At 41.7% G+C, this 15,369-nt stretch overlaps 1 protein-coding gene across 1 annotated transcript; it reads right to left on the bottom strand.

The window, feature by feature from the left end:
- Window positions 1-3,246: 3,246 nt before the first annotated feature.
- On the bottom strand, window positions 3,247-6,297 carry lyve1b (lymphatic vessel endothelial hyaluronic receptor 1b). Its single transcript, XM_020456809.2, has 6 exons — window positions 6,142-6,297; window positions 5,500-5,665; window positions 5,032-5,171; window positions 4,432-4,869; window positions 4,256-4,325; window positions 3,247-3,560 (listed from the first exon to the last, which is right to left on the bottom strand). Exons 1-6 carry the CDS (start codon window positions 6,221-6,223, stop codon window positions 3,353-3,355), a joined length of 1,104 nt encoding a protein of 367 aa, XP_020312398.1. The 5' UTR covers window positions 6,224-6,297; the 3' UTR covers window positions 3,247-3,352.
- Window positions 6,298-15,369: the final 9,072 nt, after the last annotated feature.

Genomic DNA, 15,369 nt, shown 5'->3' on the forward strand with positions numbered 1-15,369 from the left:
TTTTGGATGCAGTAATTGTAGAATAACTGCAGTTGAACTGCAGTTATACTGCACTCTAACTGCAGTTACACTACAAAATTACTGCAGTAAAAAAAAAGTGTTTATTTTGGATACAGTATTTTCAGCAAACTGCAGTTACAGTATACTGCCCTCTAACTGTAGTTATACTGCACTCTGACTGCAATATTTTTTTGTAAGGGAAATCTCCACCAACCCAAAACGTATTCTCTAGGCCAGTGGTTCCCAACCTTTTTAGGTTACTGTACGCAGAGGCATCATGCCCATATGGGGCACAGGGAGACATGCCCCTTTAGATTTGTCCTGTAACAATTATAATTAACAATTATAATTTTTTGGTTTTGTTTCTCTGTAATACTGCTAGTCACCTTGCAATTTTATGAAAGCCCATTTAGGTTCCCAATCTCCCAACCTCATAACTAATGTTAGCTACCAAGAAGCCATTTCAAGCTATCAATTAAGTTAGATTCACTAGCTTGTCTAACTATCTTAGCTGGCATGCCTACTGGCAAGGTTGGTAGACTTTAGAAAAGCATGCAATAACTAAATGTACTGAATAAGACTCATATTCCTTTCTGTTACACAGATTTGATGTAGTTTCTGTAAAAAATATATATATATAAAAACACACCAGGCAGGAGGATACAGACAGCTCAAGATGTATGCTTAGATATGCAGAAAAATTCAACTTTTTTTTTTTTTTACATATAATTAAGCATAATCAGTGCAGGAGCTCACCAGCACCTCAAATGTTCTACTGCTTGAGCTCCTGTTCCTCTTATAGAATATTAGCTCAAACGTACCTGCAACCAAAATTGGGGCGGCAGGTAGCCTAGTGGTTAGCTTGTTGGGCCTGTAATCAAAAGGTCGCTAGATCAAATCCCTGACCTTACAAGGTAAAAATATGTAATTCTGCCCATGAACAAGGCAGTTAAGCCACTGTTCCTAGGCAGTCATTGTAAATAAGAATTTGTTCTTAACTGACTTGCCTAGTTAAATAAAAAGGTACATAAATAATGAGTACCAGAACCTATATCAGTCCAAGTCCATCACTGAGCATCATGCTCTGAAGATTGCAGTATAAAGTTGTTTCAGGTGTTTGAAAAATCTACATTTATCCAACTAGGCCCCCCGAACCAACTCCAGCCACCCTCAAGTACTTTGTGCCCCCTCAGATTTTTGGGGTGCATGATGCCCCTGACTGTACCACCAGCCCTGAGTTCCTCAGAAGTACCCCCTCATGTGAAATGTACCAGTAAGCCTATGGTCTCTTGAGTCCTCTCAAGAACACACTGTGGATAGGCCACGTACCCCCAGGGGTCCTAGTACCCCTGGTTGGAAACCACCGCACTAGACCCTACCCAATAAATCAACATTTTTGTAGCATTCATTTTTTGATTGAACAAAAGTGAAGATTTTCTGCAACTCATAAAACAAAATGGGACTTAAAACTGTACAAAAATACAAGTTGGACAGACGAATCAAATAAATCAATAAAAAAACTTAAATAAATAGATGACAGTGAATCTAGGCAAAGGACAATATTTTAGTTTGATTGTTTTCAATCATTTATAAAACAAAAAATACATTGAATTATCAGAAACATTATCTGAAAAAAAACTCTGCAGAGCTCTATTATTTTTACAGTTCCTAATACTTATTTCTGCAGTTCCTGTTAGTCAACAATATATTTAGCTAATGCCTTTTTCAGCACTGTAAATCCCCCTCAACATGGCCATATACAGTGCGGGGGGGGGGGGGGGGGGAGTATTTAGTCAGCCACCAATTGTGCAAGTTCTCCAACTTAAAAAGATGAGAGAGGCCTGTAATTTTAATCATAGGTACACTTCAACTATGAGACGAAATGAGAAAAAGAAATCCAGAAAATCACATTGTAGGATTTTTAATTAATTTGCAAATGATGGTGGAAAATAAGTATTTGGTCAATAACAAAAGTTTCTCAATACTTTGTTATATATCCTATGTTGGAAATGACAGAGGTCAAACGTTTTCTGTAAGGCCTCACAAGGTTTTCACACACTGTTGCTGGTATTTTGGCCCATTCCTCCATGCAGATCTCCTCTAGAGCAGTGATGTTTTGGGGCTGTTGCTGGGCAACACGGACTTTCAACTCCCTCCAAAGATTTTCTATGGGGTTGAGATCTGGAGACTGGCTAGGCCACTCCAGGACCTTGAAATGCTTCTTACGAAGCCACTCCTTCTTTGCCCGGGCGGTGTGTTTGGGATCATTGTCATGCTGAAAGACCCAGCCACGTTTCATCTTCAATGCCCTTGCTGATGGTTTTCACTCAAATCACACGATACATGGCCCCATTCATTCTTTCCTTTACACGGATCAGTCGTCCTGGTCCCTTTGCAGAAAAACAGCCCCAAAGCATGATATTTTCACCCCCATGCTTCACAGAAGGTATGGTGTTCTTTGGATGCAACTCAGCATTCTTTGTCCTCCAAACACGACGAGTTGAGTTTACCAAAAAGTTCTATTTTGGTTTCATCTGACCATATGACATTCTCCCAATCTTCTTCTGGATCATCCAAATGCTTTCTAGCAAACTCAGACGGGCCTGGACATGTACTGGCTTAAGTAGGGGGACACTTCTGGCACTGCAGGATTTGAGTCCCTGGCGGCGTAGTGTGTTACTGATGGTAGGCTTTGTTAGTTTGGTCCCAGCTCTCTGCAGGTCATTCACTAGGTCCCCCCGGGTGGTTCTGAGATTTTTGCTCACCGTTCTTGTGATCATTTTGACCCCACGGGGTGAGTTCTTGCGTGGAGCCCCAGATTGAGGGAGATTATCAGTGGTCTTGTATGTCTTCCATTTCCTAATAATTGCCCACAGTTGATTTCTTCAAACCAAGCTGCTTACCTATTGCAGATTCACTCTTCCCAGCCTGGTGCAGGTCTACAATTTTGTTTCTAGTGTCCTTTGACAGCTCTTGGCCATAGTGGAGTTTGGAGTGTGACTGTTTGAGGTTGTGGACAGGTGTCTTTTATACTGATAACAAGTTCAAACAGGTGCCATTAATACAGGTAACGAGTGGAGGACAGAGGAGCCTCTTAAAGAAGAAGTTACAGGTCTGTGAGAGACAGAAATCTTGCTTGTTTGTAGGTGACCAAATACTTATTTTCCACCATAATTTGCAAACAAATTCATTAAAAATCCTACAATGTGATTTTATGGATTTTTTTTCTCATTTTGTCTGTCATAGTTGAAGTGTACCTATGATGAAAATTACAGGCCTCTCATCATTTTAAGTGGGAGAACTTGCACAATTGGTGGCTGACTAAATACTTTTTTGCCTCACTGTATTGCTACTAAGGGCCATTTGTTGTGGTCTCTGGATTACTGACGATGATGTCACTGGTGAACTTCCTGTCTCCATTCTCCTCTCCTCCTTCTCTCTGTTGTGGGTCCTGCAGATCCATCTCACTGTCCGTGTGTCTCCACATCTCAGTCTCTATGTCATCCTTCAAGTTGTGCTGTCCTCTGCGCCAGAATTGGATTGGGAAAACACCCCTGGTCCTTTGAAGTAAATTTAAAGGAAACATGGAGAGAAGAAGAGCAAATGGTAACATGTTACACTAACAGTTCTAGTGCATGTTTTACCACAGACCGAAGATGCAACCCAGACACGTCAAAGGGGGTATAAAGCTGAAGCATCCGTTTAGTATATTTTCTCACCACCAAATTTGGTAGTGAGAAAAAGTCCAGTCACGGGTAGTGGGAGAGGATGGAACTAGGTGAAACTGAGCCGACATTCTGCTAATTTTCTCATCGATGAAACATCTGATCTCAATACATTTTTCTTTTCCCAAAACTACACTCTGTTACGAACAAAATGCACTACGTTTTATAGACTTGACGCTTTGCGAAAGTTTAAAAAAAATGTCTTTGTTTAGAAGGAGTTAAGATCGATTCGAGTTTGTGCACATGCGCACTTCACAGAGGAGACGTTCCGTAACGGAAATATGCAAATACATGCTACAACGCGCCAATAGGATCTCGCTAGCTCGTGCTTGGCTTTGCCCACCTCTGCTTGTTCTGCATACTATGCTTCATTTGCTTCCACTATAAACGACACAGATGAACTATTTTTGGTTAGTTATAAATATCTTCACGTATAATCATGTATAAAATCTTTATAATCAACGTATAGTATAATATGTATAACATGCTTATGATCAAAGTAAGTACACAGCAATAAACATAAGACCCACGTTTTGTAGTAACACACTGCTACTGCCGCAGCCAGCAAGGGTAGAACGACGAGGAGCGCCGTAGATATTGCTGAAAGGATAATGGTGTGTCAAATATATTATAACAATCTAAAATGGAAGCTGATCATAAATGTAATTGACAATACAAAAAAAGCCATTTGAGGATTACCACCTACCTCCGGCTGGGCTCTCGATGTGGTTGGAGGTGTTTTGAGAAGGAGAGGAAACGAGGGAGGAAGAGGTGAAAGACAAAAACGAGATGAGAGGTGGAGAGGGAGAGAAAGAGCTGGGGAGAGAGAGAGATGATGTGGGAAGTAAGTGGGAGAGGGAAGTGGGACAAGGGAGGGAGGAGGGGGATGGGGAGGGAGGAGGAGAGGTGGAGATGAAGCTGGTTGTTGACTGGACCATGTGAGTGGTCGTTGTTGTGGTAGTGGGGGCCAATCTTGAGACTTGTGTTGTTGATTTATGTGCTGGAACTTTAGGTGTTGTCTTGACCCTGTTTTTCACAGTTCTGGTAGTAGTTGGTGCTGATGTTGAAGTGACTGTTGTAGTGGTCATAGTTTTTGTTGTGGTCTGGACTTTAGGTGTTGTGATATCCAAAGGATTCTCTAAATCTGCATGGGGTGAGCGAAGGCATCAACAAGTCAATTTTCTAAAGTAAAGCACATTCAAACTATTTTTCAAATACATTTTTCATTGCAACATGTTTATGATCAATACTTTGCTTTAGTTCATTTAACATGCATTATAATTAAATATACACAAGTTATATGTACCTGTTAAATTGAAACAAAACACATGAAAGGGTGTTTTTATCGGTGCTCTCCATCTTATTAACCCAATGTTATTCCTGCCACATTTCATGCTCTTCACAATGCGAGGGATAACTGCAATCTGTTCATCTATCCAGCCATATCTGTTTGAAAGACCACACGAGATATTATTTTATGGTGGATATTTAAAATACATTTTATTTTTATACTTTTTACAAATGTATTGGTCAAATGTATAATGTCTCTAGGAGATTTACAGTACAGATCTCCAACTTTAACCATACAGGAATTTTTACTTCTTGGAATTTATATGAATAAATATTTTACTATTTTGGTTAAACATGTAGAACTATCGACGTAATTTAACAAGCCTATTACCTTCACGATCCTGTATCTGCACACATACACAATTTGCACTCCCTTAAAAGGGGACATACCCAGTGGGACATTTCTGCCACCACTCCACCCTACCCGCATGTCTCCAGTCCATGTTGGTGAGCAGTATGGACCTGTTCCCAGGTCGCTATGGTGATGTTCAGGAAGAGGCACATGGCTCTAGCCTGAGAGGCGTTCAGGGCATATTGATTCCCGTAAGACACCATGGACACTCCAGAGTTTCTGCCAACCTCAGGGAAAACTGCACAAGTCAAATCCATCAGATGGAATGTATTGCAATAAAAGTAGACTACACACAAGAGTACTGAAAACTGCAAAAAAAAAAAAACATGATTACTCTTATTTAAATAGATCTATGTGTAATGCATTATAAGACTTGTCATAAGTTGTTGACTTTGAATAACTTGTTATAATGTCTTACTTTCATCTAAAAAATTATCCTAAATGACTTAATGTTCCATCCATTAAAGAAATTCCACATAGAAATACATGACATATTATAAGCACATAAGACTTTGAGTGCTCATGCATGCTTATAACAAATAATAAAGCATTATATCTGATTGCTTCAGGGAAGTGTAATCAAAATGGTTATAAATATGTATTGCCCGGGCCCATAGCAATGCAACGGAACTCTAAACATCTGCAGCATCCCTTCTTTCATATTGATACATTTATATTTTTTAAAATCCCATCATACCAAAAAAGGTGCCTTACCTTTAATGAGATTGAATTCAAAAGTCAGTGCATACACAGCCATGGTGAACAGAAGGCAAGAAAAGAGCCAGACCCTTGCCATGGTTTGTCTGGTAACATTTAATATCAGACTCTTAATGGTGCACTATAGTGAAGATGCTACCAGAATAAAGAGAGTGAGCGGGGCAACTTTCGCCAAACAATGTCCACTTCCAGGGGTGACGACAGAGGTTGTGTCCAAAATGCCCCCTTACATGTATGGGCCCTGGTCAAAAGTAGTGCCCTTTAAAGGGAATTAGTGTACCATTTGAGACATAGTCATAAAGGACACTGGGAAAGAGGAAACAGGAAGAGGGGCCAAATCTGTTTGGAGCCCCCGAATCGGGGGCCACACATACCTTTAAAAACCAAATGGGGGCAGCTCTGGAGCACAGCCTGTTCTGGATTCACCTCTCACACATATATGTTTTTATTATTACATAATAACATATGGATTGTGAAATAACATCTTTTATTTGTAGAATATATTTTGGGTTCAGGAAGAGGGCGAATGTGAGCATTTGACCCAGGGTGAATTCATCATGAGATGCGATGAAATGTCATAACAAAACAGCCAACGCATTGTCTACAAATGCACATAATATCATATGTAGCGGTTGATTTAGACCACAGTATCTGCCAGACAGGAAAACAATCAAGGACCCATTCCTCATTTCGACAGGACCGGTTTTCAACCACTTCTGTTTTTGTTTCGCCAGCACTTAGTTCTAGCAGAGTTATGGTTGGTGTGACAGGACAATCTATAAGTGGAGGAGGAGGTTCTTCTTCACAACATAGCACTGATTCTCAAGGGGTTTCCCCCCTGCTGCTTTTTCACCTGGTGATTGGAAGCTCTTCCCATCTCTTTAGATCAACATGGAACTGTAGGCTACCTGTCGCCAGGCACTCACATCAAAGAATACAGGCTACAGCGTGTTCACATAACCCAGTGAGGGTCAGTGGGTGCAACCAATTGATTTTTAAAGGGAGGCTTGGCTGAGGAAGTTGTGGTGGCTTCGTTGTCGGGTTACTGCTTGAGATCGGAAACTATGTTTTAAGAATGGGACACGTTAACGAGTGATGTTCGGAATCAGATTTTTTTTTATCTCACACAACACGAAAGAATTGCCAATTCCCCTCCCCATAATGACATCAAGAGAGTCATTAAGAAGACAGGAGGAAAGCCATTGTTGAATGAAAAGAATTCATCAAACTACTAAACGATGCCACACTGTGCCTCCATCTTCCTGCTAAACAACATAAACACACACAGGGGAAGTGTTAAAAAAAAATCCCATATTTTCTCTGCGTCAAAGATTTTATGGTCTCATCTTCTGATCTGTAGATTTCCACGGCAAAACACCACATTTGATTGGTCCCATAGGAAACACAGGAAGTGGGTCGTAATGCATGGGATATTAGTATTGAGTCTTGTGATGTAATGCACGGTTCATAAACTGAGGATTGGAGGGGGGGGGGGGGGGGGAATCCACACTGATACAGTTTTGTGTTGAAATCTACACTGGATTGGTGTATAGCAGTGGTTCCCAACCTTTTTCAATTACTGTACCACCAACTGTATTTTGGCCTGGAGTACCCCTCTGTCTTTGTACCTGACTTGCATATCTTAGACCACCTTTTGCAAAACGTTAAATACAAATGTCATCAGTGAATACAAAATTCTCTGTTGTGTTTTGTTCACAGAATAGTAAGACATTATTTTCATCAGAAGAGAAATTTGTGCACTTATGTTAACTGTTTCCGGCAGTCAGTAAATACTACTGCACAAAATGATAAATCATCCCATCAGTGTCATACCATGTACAATATAGGAAATATCTACGCAATGGGACTGTCTAATGTTTATTTGTTACAATATCGTGGACATGCATAGATGCAGAGAATGAAGTTGGGTTAGTTCTAAGTAACTTTGGGTTTCGCGGAAGTCATCATCTCCAACATTGTGACCTTCCATCACAGAGCTTTACTTTGGTGTGAATTGAGGCCTATACATTCATATCAGTTGTGTTCCTTCACTGTATTCATCTTTCCTTATTTCTATTGTGGATTGTGTTTCTGTGCACCAATGGTCTACAAAACTATGAGCAAACCAGCCTATGTATTGAATACATGGATTTGGATGATACCGATTATTGAATCCAGCACACAATGTGCTTATTTTTTATTAAAATATTTATCAGGAATAATATTTGTTTTGATGTGTATGAAATATTTTGGTAAAATATGCATGAAAGGAGAGTAATTCTGCACCTTTGAATATTAATACTTCCAATTTTGATCATAATGATTTAGTGACTGCATTTTTTTTCATCTATCTATGGGATTTTAAAAGACAGACTTTGTTTTGTCTGCTTGGACTTGATCGATAGGTATGATTTTGTTGATCTTTTTTTGCAGGCAGTCGTGTTCTTTTGATTCATGTCTTTACAATTTTCTCATTATAAAATAGTTTTGATTAATATATGGATCTTTTCAAAATCCATTTATTGTTTTGAAAATTGACGTCGTTCCAAAAAATGCTTGTACAGAGTGATAAAAACAGTCAATTGTACATCATCTGAATATCTCAGTGTTAAAGACCTTGTCAAGCACATCCTGCCTGTTCAAGGTTACTGTAAAATACAGCCCTACACAGGTCTTGTGTCAAGGCCATTCTTCCTGGATACCATGCCAACCCCCAAACAATACATCCAAAGCGCGTCATTCATAGAATACAGGAATTTCCCCAATAAAAATTTGTATAGATATAGTTTTAGTTATACAGGTTTTTCTCATTGAGATAATATCTCTTTTCCAAGAGAGACCTGGTCCAATAGCAGCAGGGGGAACAACGTTTCAGACTAAACAACTTACATACACTAACACAACATTAAACAAAACTATACACATACAGTACAACAATTACATATTACATTAAAAACACAAACATCTTGACTAAAAACAGCTGTCCTAAAGACAATTACACTATCATATATACATCGATCAAGTGCTTAAACTCCACCAACAAAACTAGATCCTCAAATTTTAAAATGTTCAGGAGAGAATTCCAGGACCACGGAGCTAAGTAACTAAAACTATTTCTACCATGACCTGTTCTAAGTTTTGGTACTGTTAGAAGCAAATGAGAAGGTGACCGTAATTTTTATTTATCTACCGAGCTGACTAAAAAAGAACAGAGATAAAATGGCATTTTACCCAATATGGACTTAGAAATCAGTATATACCAGTGTTTAAGCCTACGCAAGGTCAATGACGACCAGCCAACAGTGCTGCAGAGATCACAATGTGTTAGACGTTATTGATTTGTAACACACCTGAGGGTTGCATGATACGCTGAATCAAGTGCTCTCAGGGTAGTGGTTGAGGCCTGCATATATAAAACACTAAAATCTAAAGCCGCCAGTAATGTACAGTTGAAGAGCGGTATGACGGCTTTGTGGTCCGATGGTGTTTATACTTGCATACTATTGTTTGTACAGATGAACGTGGTACCTTCAAGCTTCTGGAAATTGCTGCCAAGAATGAACCAGACTTGTCGAGGTCTACAATTTTTTTTCTGATTTCTTTTGATTTTCCTATGATGTCAAGCACAAAGGCACTGAGTTTGAAGGTAGGCCTTGAAATACATCCACAGGTGCACCTCCAATTGACTCAAATGATGTCAATTAGCCTATCAGAAGCTTCTAAAGCCATGACATCGTTTTCTGGAATTTTCCAAGTTGTTTAAAGGCACAGTCAACTTAGTGTATGTAAACTTCTGACCCACTGGAATTGTGATACAATGAATTATAAGTGAAATAATCTGTCTGTAAACAATTGTTGGAAAAATTACTTGTGTCATGCTCAAAGTAGATGTCATAACCGACTTGAGAAAACTATAGTTTGTTAACAAGAAATGTGTGGAGTGGTTGAAAAATGAGTTTTTATGACTCCAACCTAAGTGTATGTAAACTTCCCACTTCAACTGTACATACATTTTTATTTTATTTTATTTCACCTTTATTTAACCAGGTAGGCTAGTTGAGAACAAGTTCCATTTACAACTGAGACCTGGCCAAGAATAAAGCAAAGTAGTTCGACACATACAGCAACAGAGTTACACATGGAATAAACAAACATACGGTCAATAATAGAGTTGAAGAAAATCTATATACAGTGTGTGCAGATGAGATAAGATAAGGGAGGTAAGGCAGGTGGAAAGCATGGCCAGCGGTAGAAAAATGCTTATTGAAATTCTCAATTATAGTGGATTTATCGGTGGTGACAGTGTTTCCAAGCCTTCCAAGCCCTGCAGTGGGAAGCTGGGAGGAGGTGCTCTTATTCTCCATGGACTTTAGTGTCCTAGAACTTTTTGGACTTTGTGCTACAGGATGCAAATTTCTGTTTGAAAATGCTAGCCTTAGCTTTCCTAACTGCCTGTGTATATTGGTTCCTAACTTCCCTGAAAAGTTGCATATCACGGGGAATATTCGATGCTAATGCAGTACGCCACAGGATGTTTTTGTGCTGTTCAAGGGCAGACATGTCTGGAGTGAACCAAGGGCTATATCTGTTCCTGGTTCAACATTTTTTTAACGAAGCATGCTTGTTTAAGATGGTGAGGAAAGCACTTTTAAAGAATAACCAGGCATCCTCTACTGACGGGATGAGGTCAATATCATTCCAGGATACCCCGGCCAGGTCGATTAGAAAGGCCTTCTCGCTGAAGTGCTTTAGGGAGCATTTGACAGTGATGAAGGGTAGTTGTTTGACCACGCAATGAGGCAGTGATCTCTGAGATCTTGGTTGATAACAGCAGAGGTGTATTTGGAGGGAGAGTTGGTTAGGATGATATCTATGAGGGTGCCCGTGTTTACGGATTTGGGTTTGTACCTTGTAGGTTCATTGATAATTTGTGTGAGATTGAGGGCATCAAGCTTAGATTGTAGGATGGCCGGGGTGTTAAGCATGTCCCAGTTTAGGTCACCTAGCAGCACGAGCTCTAAAGATAGATGGGGGGCAAACAATTCACATATGGTTGCCAGGCCACAGCTGGGGGCAGAGGGTGATCTATATGGTGAGAGACTTGTTTCTGGAAAGGTGGATATTTTAAATTAGAAGCTCAAATTGTTTGGGTACAGACCTGGATAGTAAGACAGAACTCTGCAGGCTATCTCTGCAGTAGATTGCAACACCGCCCCCTTTGGCAGTTCTATCTTGGCGGAAAATGTTATAGTTAGGGATGGAAATTTCAGAGGTTTTGGTGGTCTTCCTAAACCAGCATTCAGACACGGCTAAGACATCCGGGTTTGCAGAGTGTGCTAAAGCAGTGAATAAAGCAAACGCAGGGAGGAGGCTTCTAATGTTTACATGCATGAAACCAAGGCTTTTACGGTTACAGAAGTCAACAAATGAGAGCACCTGGGGAATAGGAGTCGAGCTAGGCACTGCAGGTCCTGGATTAACCTCTACATCACCAGCGGAACAAATAATGTTATCATGATGCCACTTTGATTGAAAGACATTGTCATGGATGTTGTGTCTATTCATTCTTTGTAGTGATTCACGTGGAACCAAAGCAGGGTAGTGGGATTTGTTCTACTTTGACTGCTGTGTGTAAATAATACATCCAAATAGGAGAAGGGTTAGTTTCCTGTTCTGGGGTAAAATGGATCACTGGAGCTCAGTGTTTGTAAAGGATACGACTAGAGCCTATCAGAAAGTGTAGTAGAGGCTAATTGACCACACTTCCTAAGTCAGGAGTGACCACCAGTCTTTTCCAGTAGTGTCGGTGAAGAGTGTAGAAACAAGTGTGGGATATTATGTCACTCTATAAAAAACACATCCAAGCGTTCTGGTAAATAGTGTGATAATTGTTTGTCAGTAAAGTCAGAGTCCCCTGTTCTCACTTTCCTGATATTCATAAATCTAAAGATAATCTGATCCTCCATAGTGATTCCTTCATAGAGGATGATATCAACCACCTCTAAGTAGTCTCTAAGTAGCAGTGTAATTAATCAAGCTAGCAGGCCCCCACCCCAGCACTTCTGCCACCTGTTAAGGTTTCCAAGCACAACCGGTAGAGTACGGTTTCTCTCCAGTCCCTCGTGCGGACCTATCACATTACCCAATGAATATTTCATCCATTCCTCCAGTGATAGGATCCTTCACCTCCCAGAGACCAGTGGAGTAAACACAACACTAGACAAGGACTTAATTCCTGAAGTAAGGAGAGTATCTCTTGGTGGGATTTGGCAGTTGATGAGTTCCATCCATACTCGAAGCCTAGTATACCTACTTGTCTACTTGTAAGGTTGAATCAGGTGGAATCGGACCACATCTCTGGATCTGGATTCAACATGTCGCTGAGAGCCACATCTCACAGCAACCTGCAGTGCCTCTCCTCACCAAAGCCTCTGGTGCTGGACAACGGGATATACAAGTCTTTCTCCCTGAGCAGCAGCAATATGAATGGGAACGGGGGAGGTGGCGGGAGGATAGTGTTTGGGAAGGAGCAGGTGGAGGAGGTGAAGGGGTTCTCTACGCCACACAGAAGGCCTGTGCGGGCTGTCAGACCGGTTAGTGCCCACAGCGTTAACGTCAGCGGATCCTTCCTACAGATCAACCATCTGCAAGGAGAGCTGGTGAGGAAGAGAAAGGTAAGGTCTAGGAGGAAAAGGGGGATACCTCGTCAGCTCTAAAACTGAATGCATTCAACTGAAATGTGACTTCCGCATTTAACCCAACCCCTAATCGGCGCCCGGGAGCAGTTGTTGTTGGGGGTTAACTGCCTTGCTCAAGTGCAGAACGGCAGATTTTTCAACCTTCCGGCTCAGAATTCAAACCAGCGACCTTTTGGTTACTGGCCCAATGCTCTTAACCGCTCGGGCTACCTGACGGCAGTGTGTGCATGCATGTGTTAATTGTATGAAACCCAGAAATTTAGAAGTGAAAATGTGTCTGTCTTGTTTCCATGTTTATGTAAACCTTAGGAATGTGAAGACCTAAAGAAGGAAAATAAGTATCTATCCAATGAGATCCACATGGAGCGGATTACGATGCGGACAGAGAATGAACTCACCATGAGGAACCTGAGAAACCTTAACCAGGAGCTCCAGGCCCAGGTCAAAGAGGTACTGTCCCTCTTCCTCTCTCCAACACAGCAGAAAAGACAGGCACTATTTAACGGCGATGCAGTAGAAAACATGAGCTAATTCAACACATTAAACAGTACTCCCAGTTCTCATAGGTCATTTGCCAGTGCCACTATAGCTTTCCAACTCCACTTGAAAATCATCATTCTTAAACTGGTCTAATCCTGCATCGTCATATTACAGCTGAGAACAGTAACATTCCTCCTCTGTGTGTAAAACCCATTCGCTCTGGCCTCCGCAGCTGAAGCACAAGGTGTACCTGGCCCAGCAGAGGGCGACGTTGTGCACCCGAGTGGCGGATGAGGCGACCGATGCGCGGGGCGAGGCAGAGAAGCACAGGGCCCTTGCAGAGGCCCGGGCCCACAGCCTAAGGCAGGACAGAGAACTGACAGAGGCAGACAGGAGCCAACTGAGCGAGGACTTGCTGAAGCTAAAAAAACAGGTATCTAAACACACGCACGAACACAGACGTTCTCTCAGTTTGCGACTAATTACGGTCCTATAGTAGTGCAACAAGTAATAGTACACACTAACCTTTGGCTCAGTCAGGTTTGCCCTATGTAGAATACAAGAGACCCAGTAGCTTGTGATGACGTCTATGCTGTCTCCAACAGCACCAAGACGCTCAGCTTCTTCTGGCACAAACGGAGAAGAACTATTTTGAGACAAGGCTGAAGCTAGACAGGATATCAGGAGAGAAACAGGCTCTGCTGGAAGAGAACAGATGTCTGGAGGGGGACAGGGATGCTCTGAGGCACAAACTCAGACAAGTGATGGATGAGAACACAAAAGTCAACGAAAAGTAAGGCTACAGATGTGGCATCATGTAGTTCTTATGTTATATATTCTATGTATACGCAGTATAATGCATTCTGTAGGAGAATGACAACTCGATAAGACTGACACACGTCCTGCTGAGGATGTCCTAATATGGACACCATAACCGTACATGCCATGCCAGGCTTTAAGGCTCTCCTATAAAATAGTTGTAGACCACACAGTTGGTGAATTAGACTATCCACTGTGATGTCTGTCTGCAGGGAGGTGAGTTCGAGGCGCAGGGCGTTGGTAGCGGAGGAGCAGAGTGAGAAGGACAGCCAGGCGAAGCAGGAAGCTAACCAGGAGAGGCGGTTGGTGGAGAAGGAGAGGCAGGAGCGCACAACCGAGTGTCTCAACTGGAGGGAGAAACATCAGGCTCTGGCAGACATCTTCAAAGCCCAGGAGGACCTCAAGTCTCAGAGGCAGAGCAAAGCAGTGAGTCAGACTCAGACCCCTTCTGCAGCACCAAATGTATCAGCAATAATCCCACTTTTGTCTTTCAGTGGGCTATAGTCTAATGAATATCTGGGATGTTAATCAGGTCCCATCACAATAACAGAGGTAGTTGAGATGTGAGACAATAGCGCCATCTAGCTGTTGACCAGGCCTAGGATAAATTGTCAGGCCTAGGATAAATTCTTACTCACTAGTTGTTAATTTATGTTGACTTTTCTCTCCCCAGTGTCAAGCTACTATCAAAAGCTTTTTCCTCTGCATGACAGAAAATGACCAGAGGGTGAAGATTCTGAAGAATCAAGATGGCACTCCCAGGAACTTCACAGTGAGAGGGTTTAACCATCATTGCACAGAACATCACTATAGGTCAAGTGATGATGTTGGTGCAAACTGAAGGCTATTCTATATGCTTCCTTGCCCTGCTGCAATCAATTTCACTCTCTCTCTCAGGAAGGGGATCCAATCTTCATCTCCACACCAGAGCATGGGGCTGAGGATGCTGACAGGAGCTCATCCAGGTAACCAAGGACTTAGGATGCCTCGACCATTTTTATTTTTATAGAATCCCAGTGGGTGTTTTTTTCCAACCCTTGAATAGGTTGTTCCAAGTCGACTTGAGCTTGAAATAGACAGAGGTACAGTACTAAACATGTTCACACTTGAGTGACTGCTTCCTTTTCTCAGGTGCATGTTCAGAGTATCTGCCCCGCGAGTGGGAAAGGACCTGGGCCCATCTCACTTTGGTGATCTGTCTCCCGGCCTGGGAGGGGAGCACGAGGCA

The sequence above is a fragment of the Oncorhynchus kisutch genome, linkage group LG22, assembly GCF_002021735.2.
Source record: "Oncorhynchus kisutch isolate 150728-3 linkage group LG22, Okis_V2, whole genome shotgun sequence".
NCBI lineage: Eukaryota > Metazoa > Chordata > Actinopteri > Salmoniformes > Salmonidae > Oncorhynchus > Oncorhynchus kisutch.

Coding starts and splice junctions, on each gene's coding strand:
- lyve1b (XM_020456809.2), bottom strand. CDS start 6,223: ATGGCAAGGGTCTGGCTCTTTTCTTGCCTTCTGTTCACCATGGCTGTG. Junction 5,172..5,499: donor CATGGACTGGAGACATGCGG/GTAGGGTGGAGT, acceptor TCTTTCAAACAG/ATATGGCTGGATAGATGAAC. Junction 4,870..5,031: donor GTTTTGTTTCAATTTAACAG/GTACATATAACT, acceptor CACCCCATGCAG/ATTTAGAGAATCCTTTGGAT.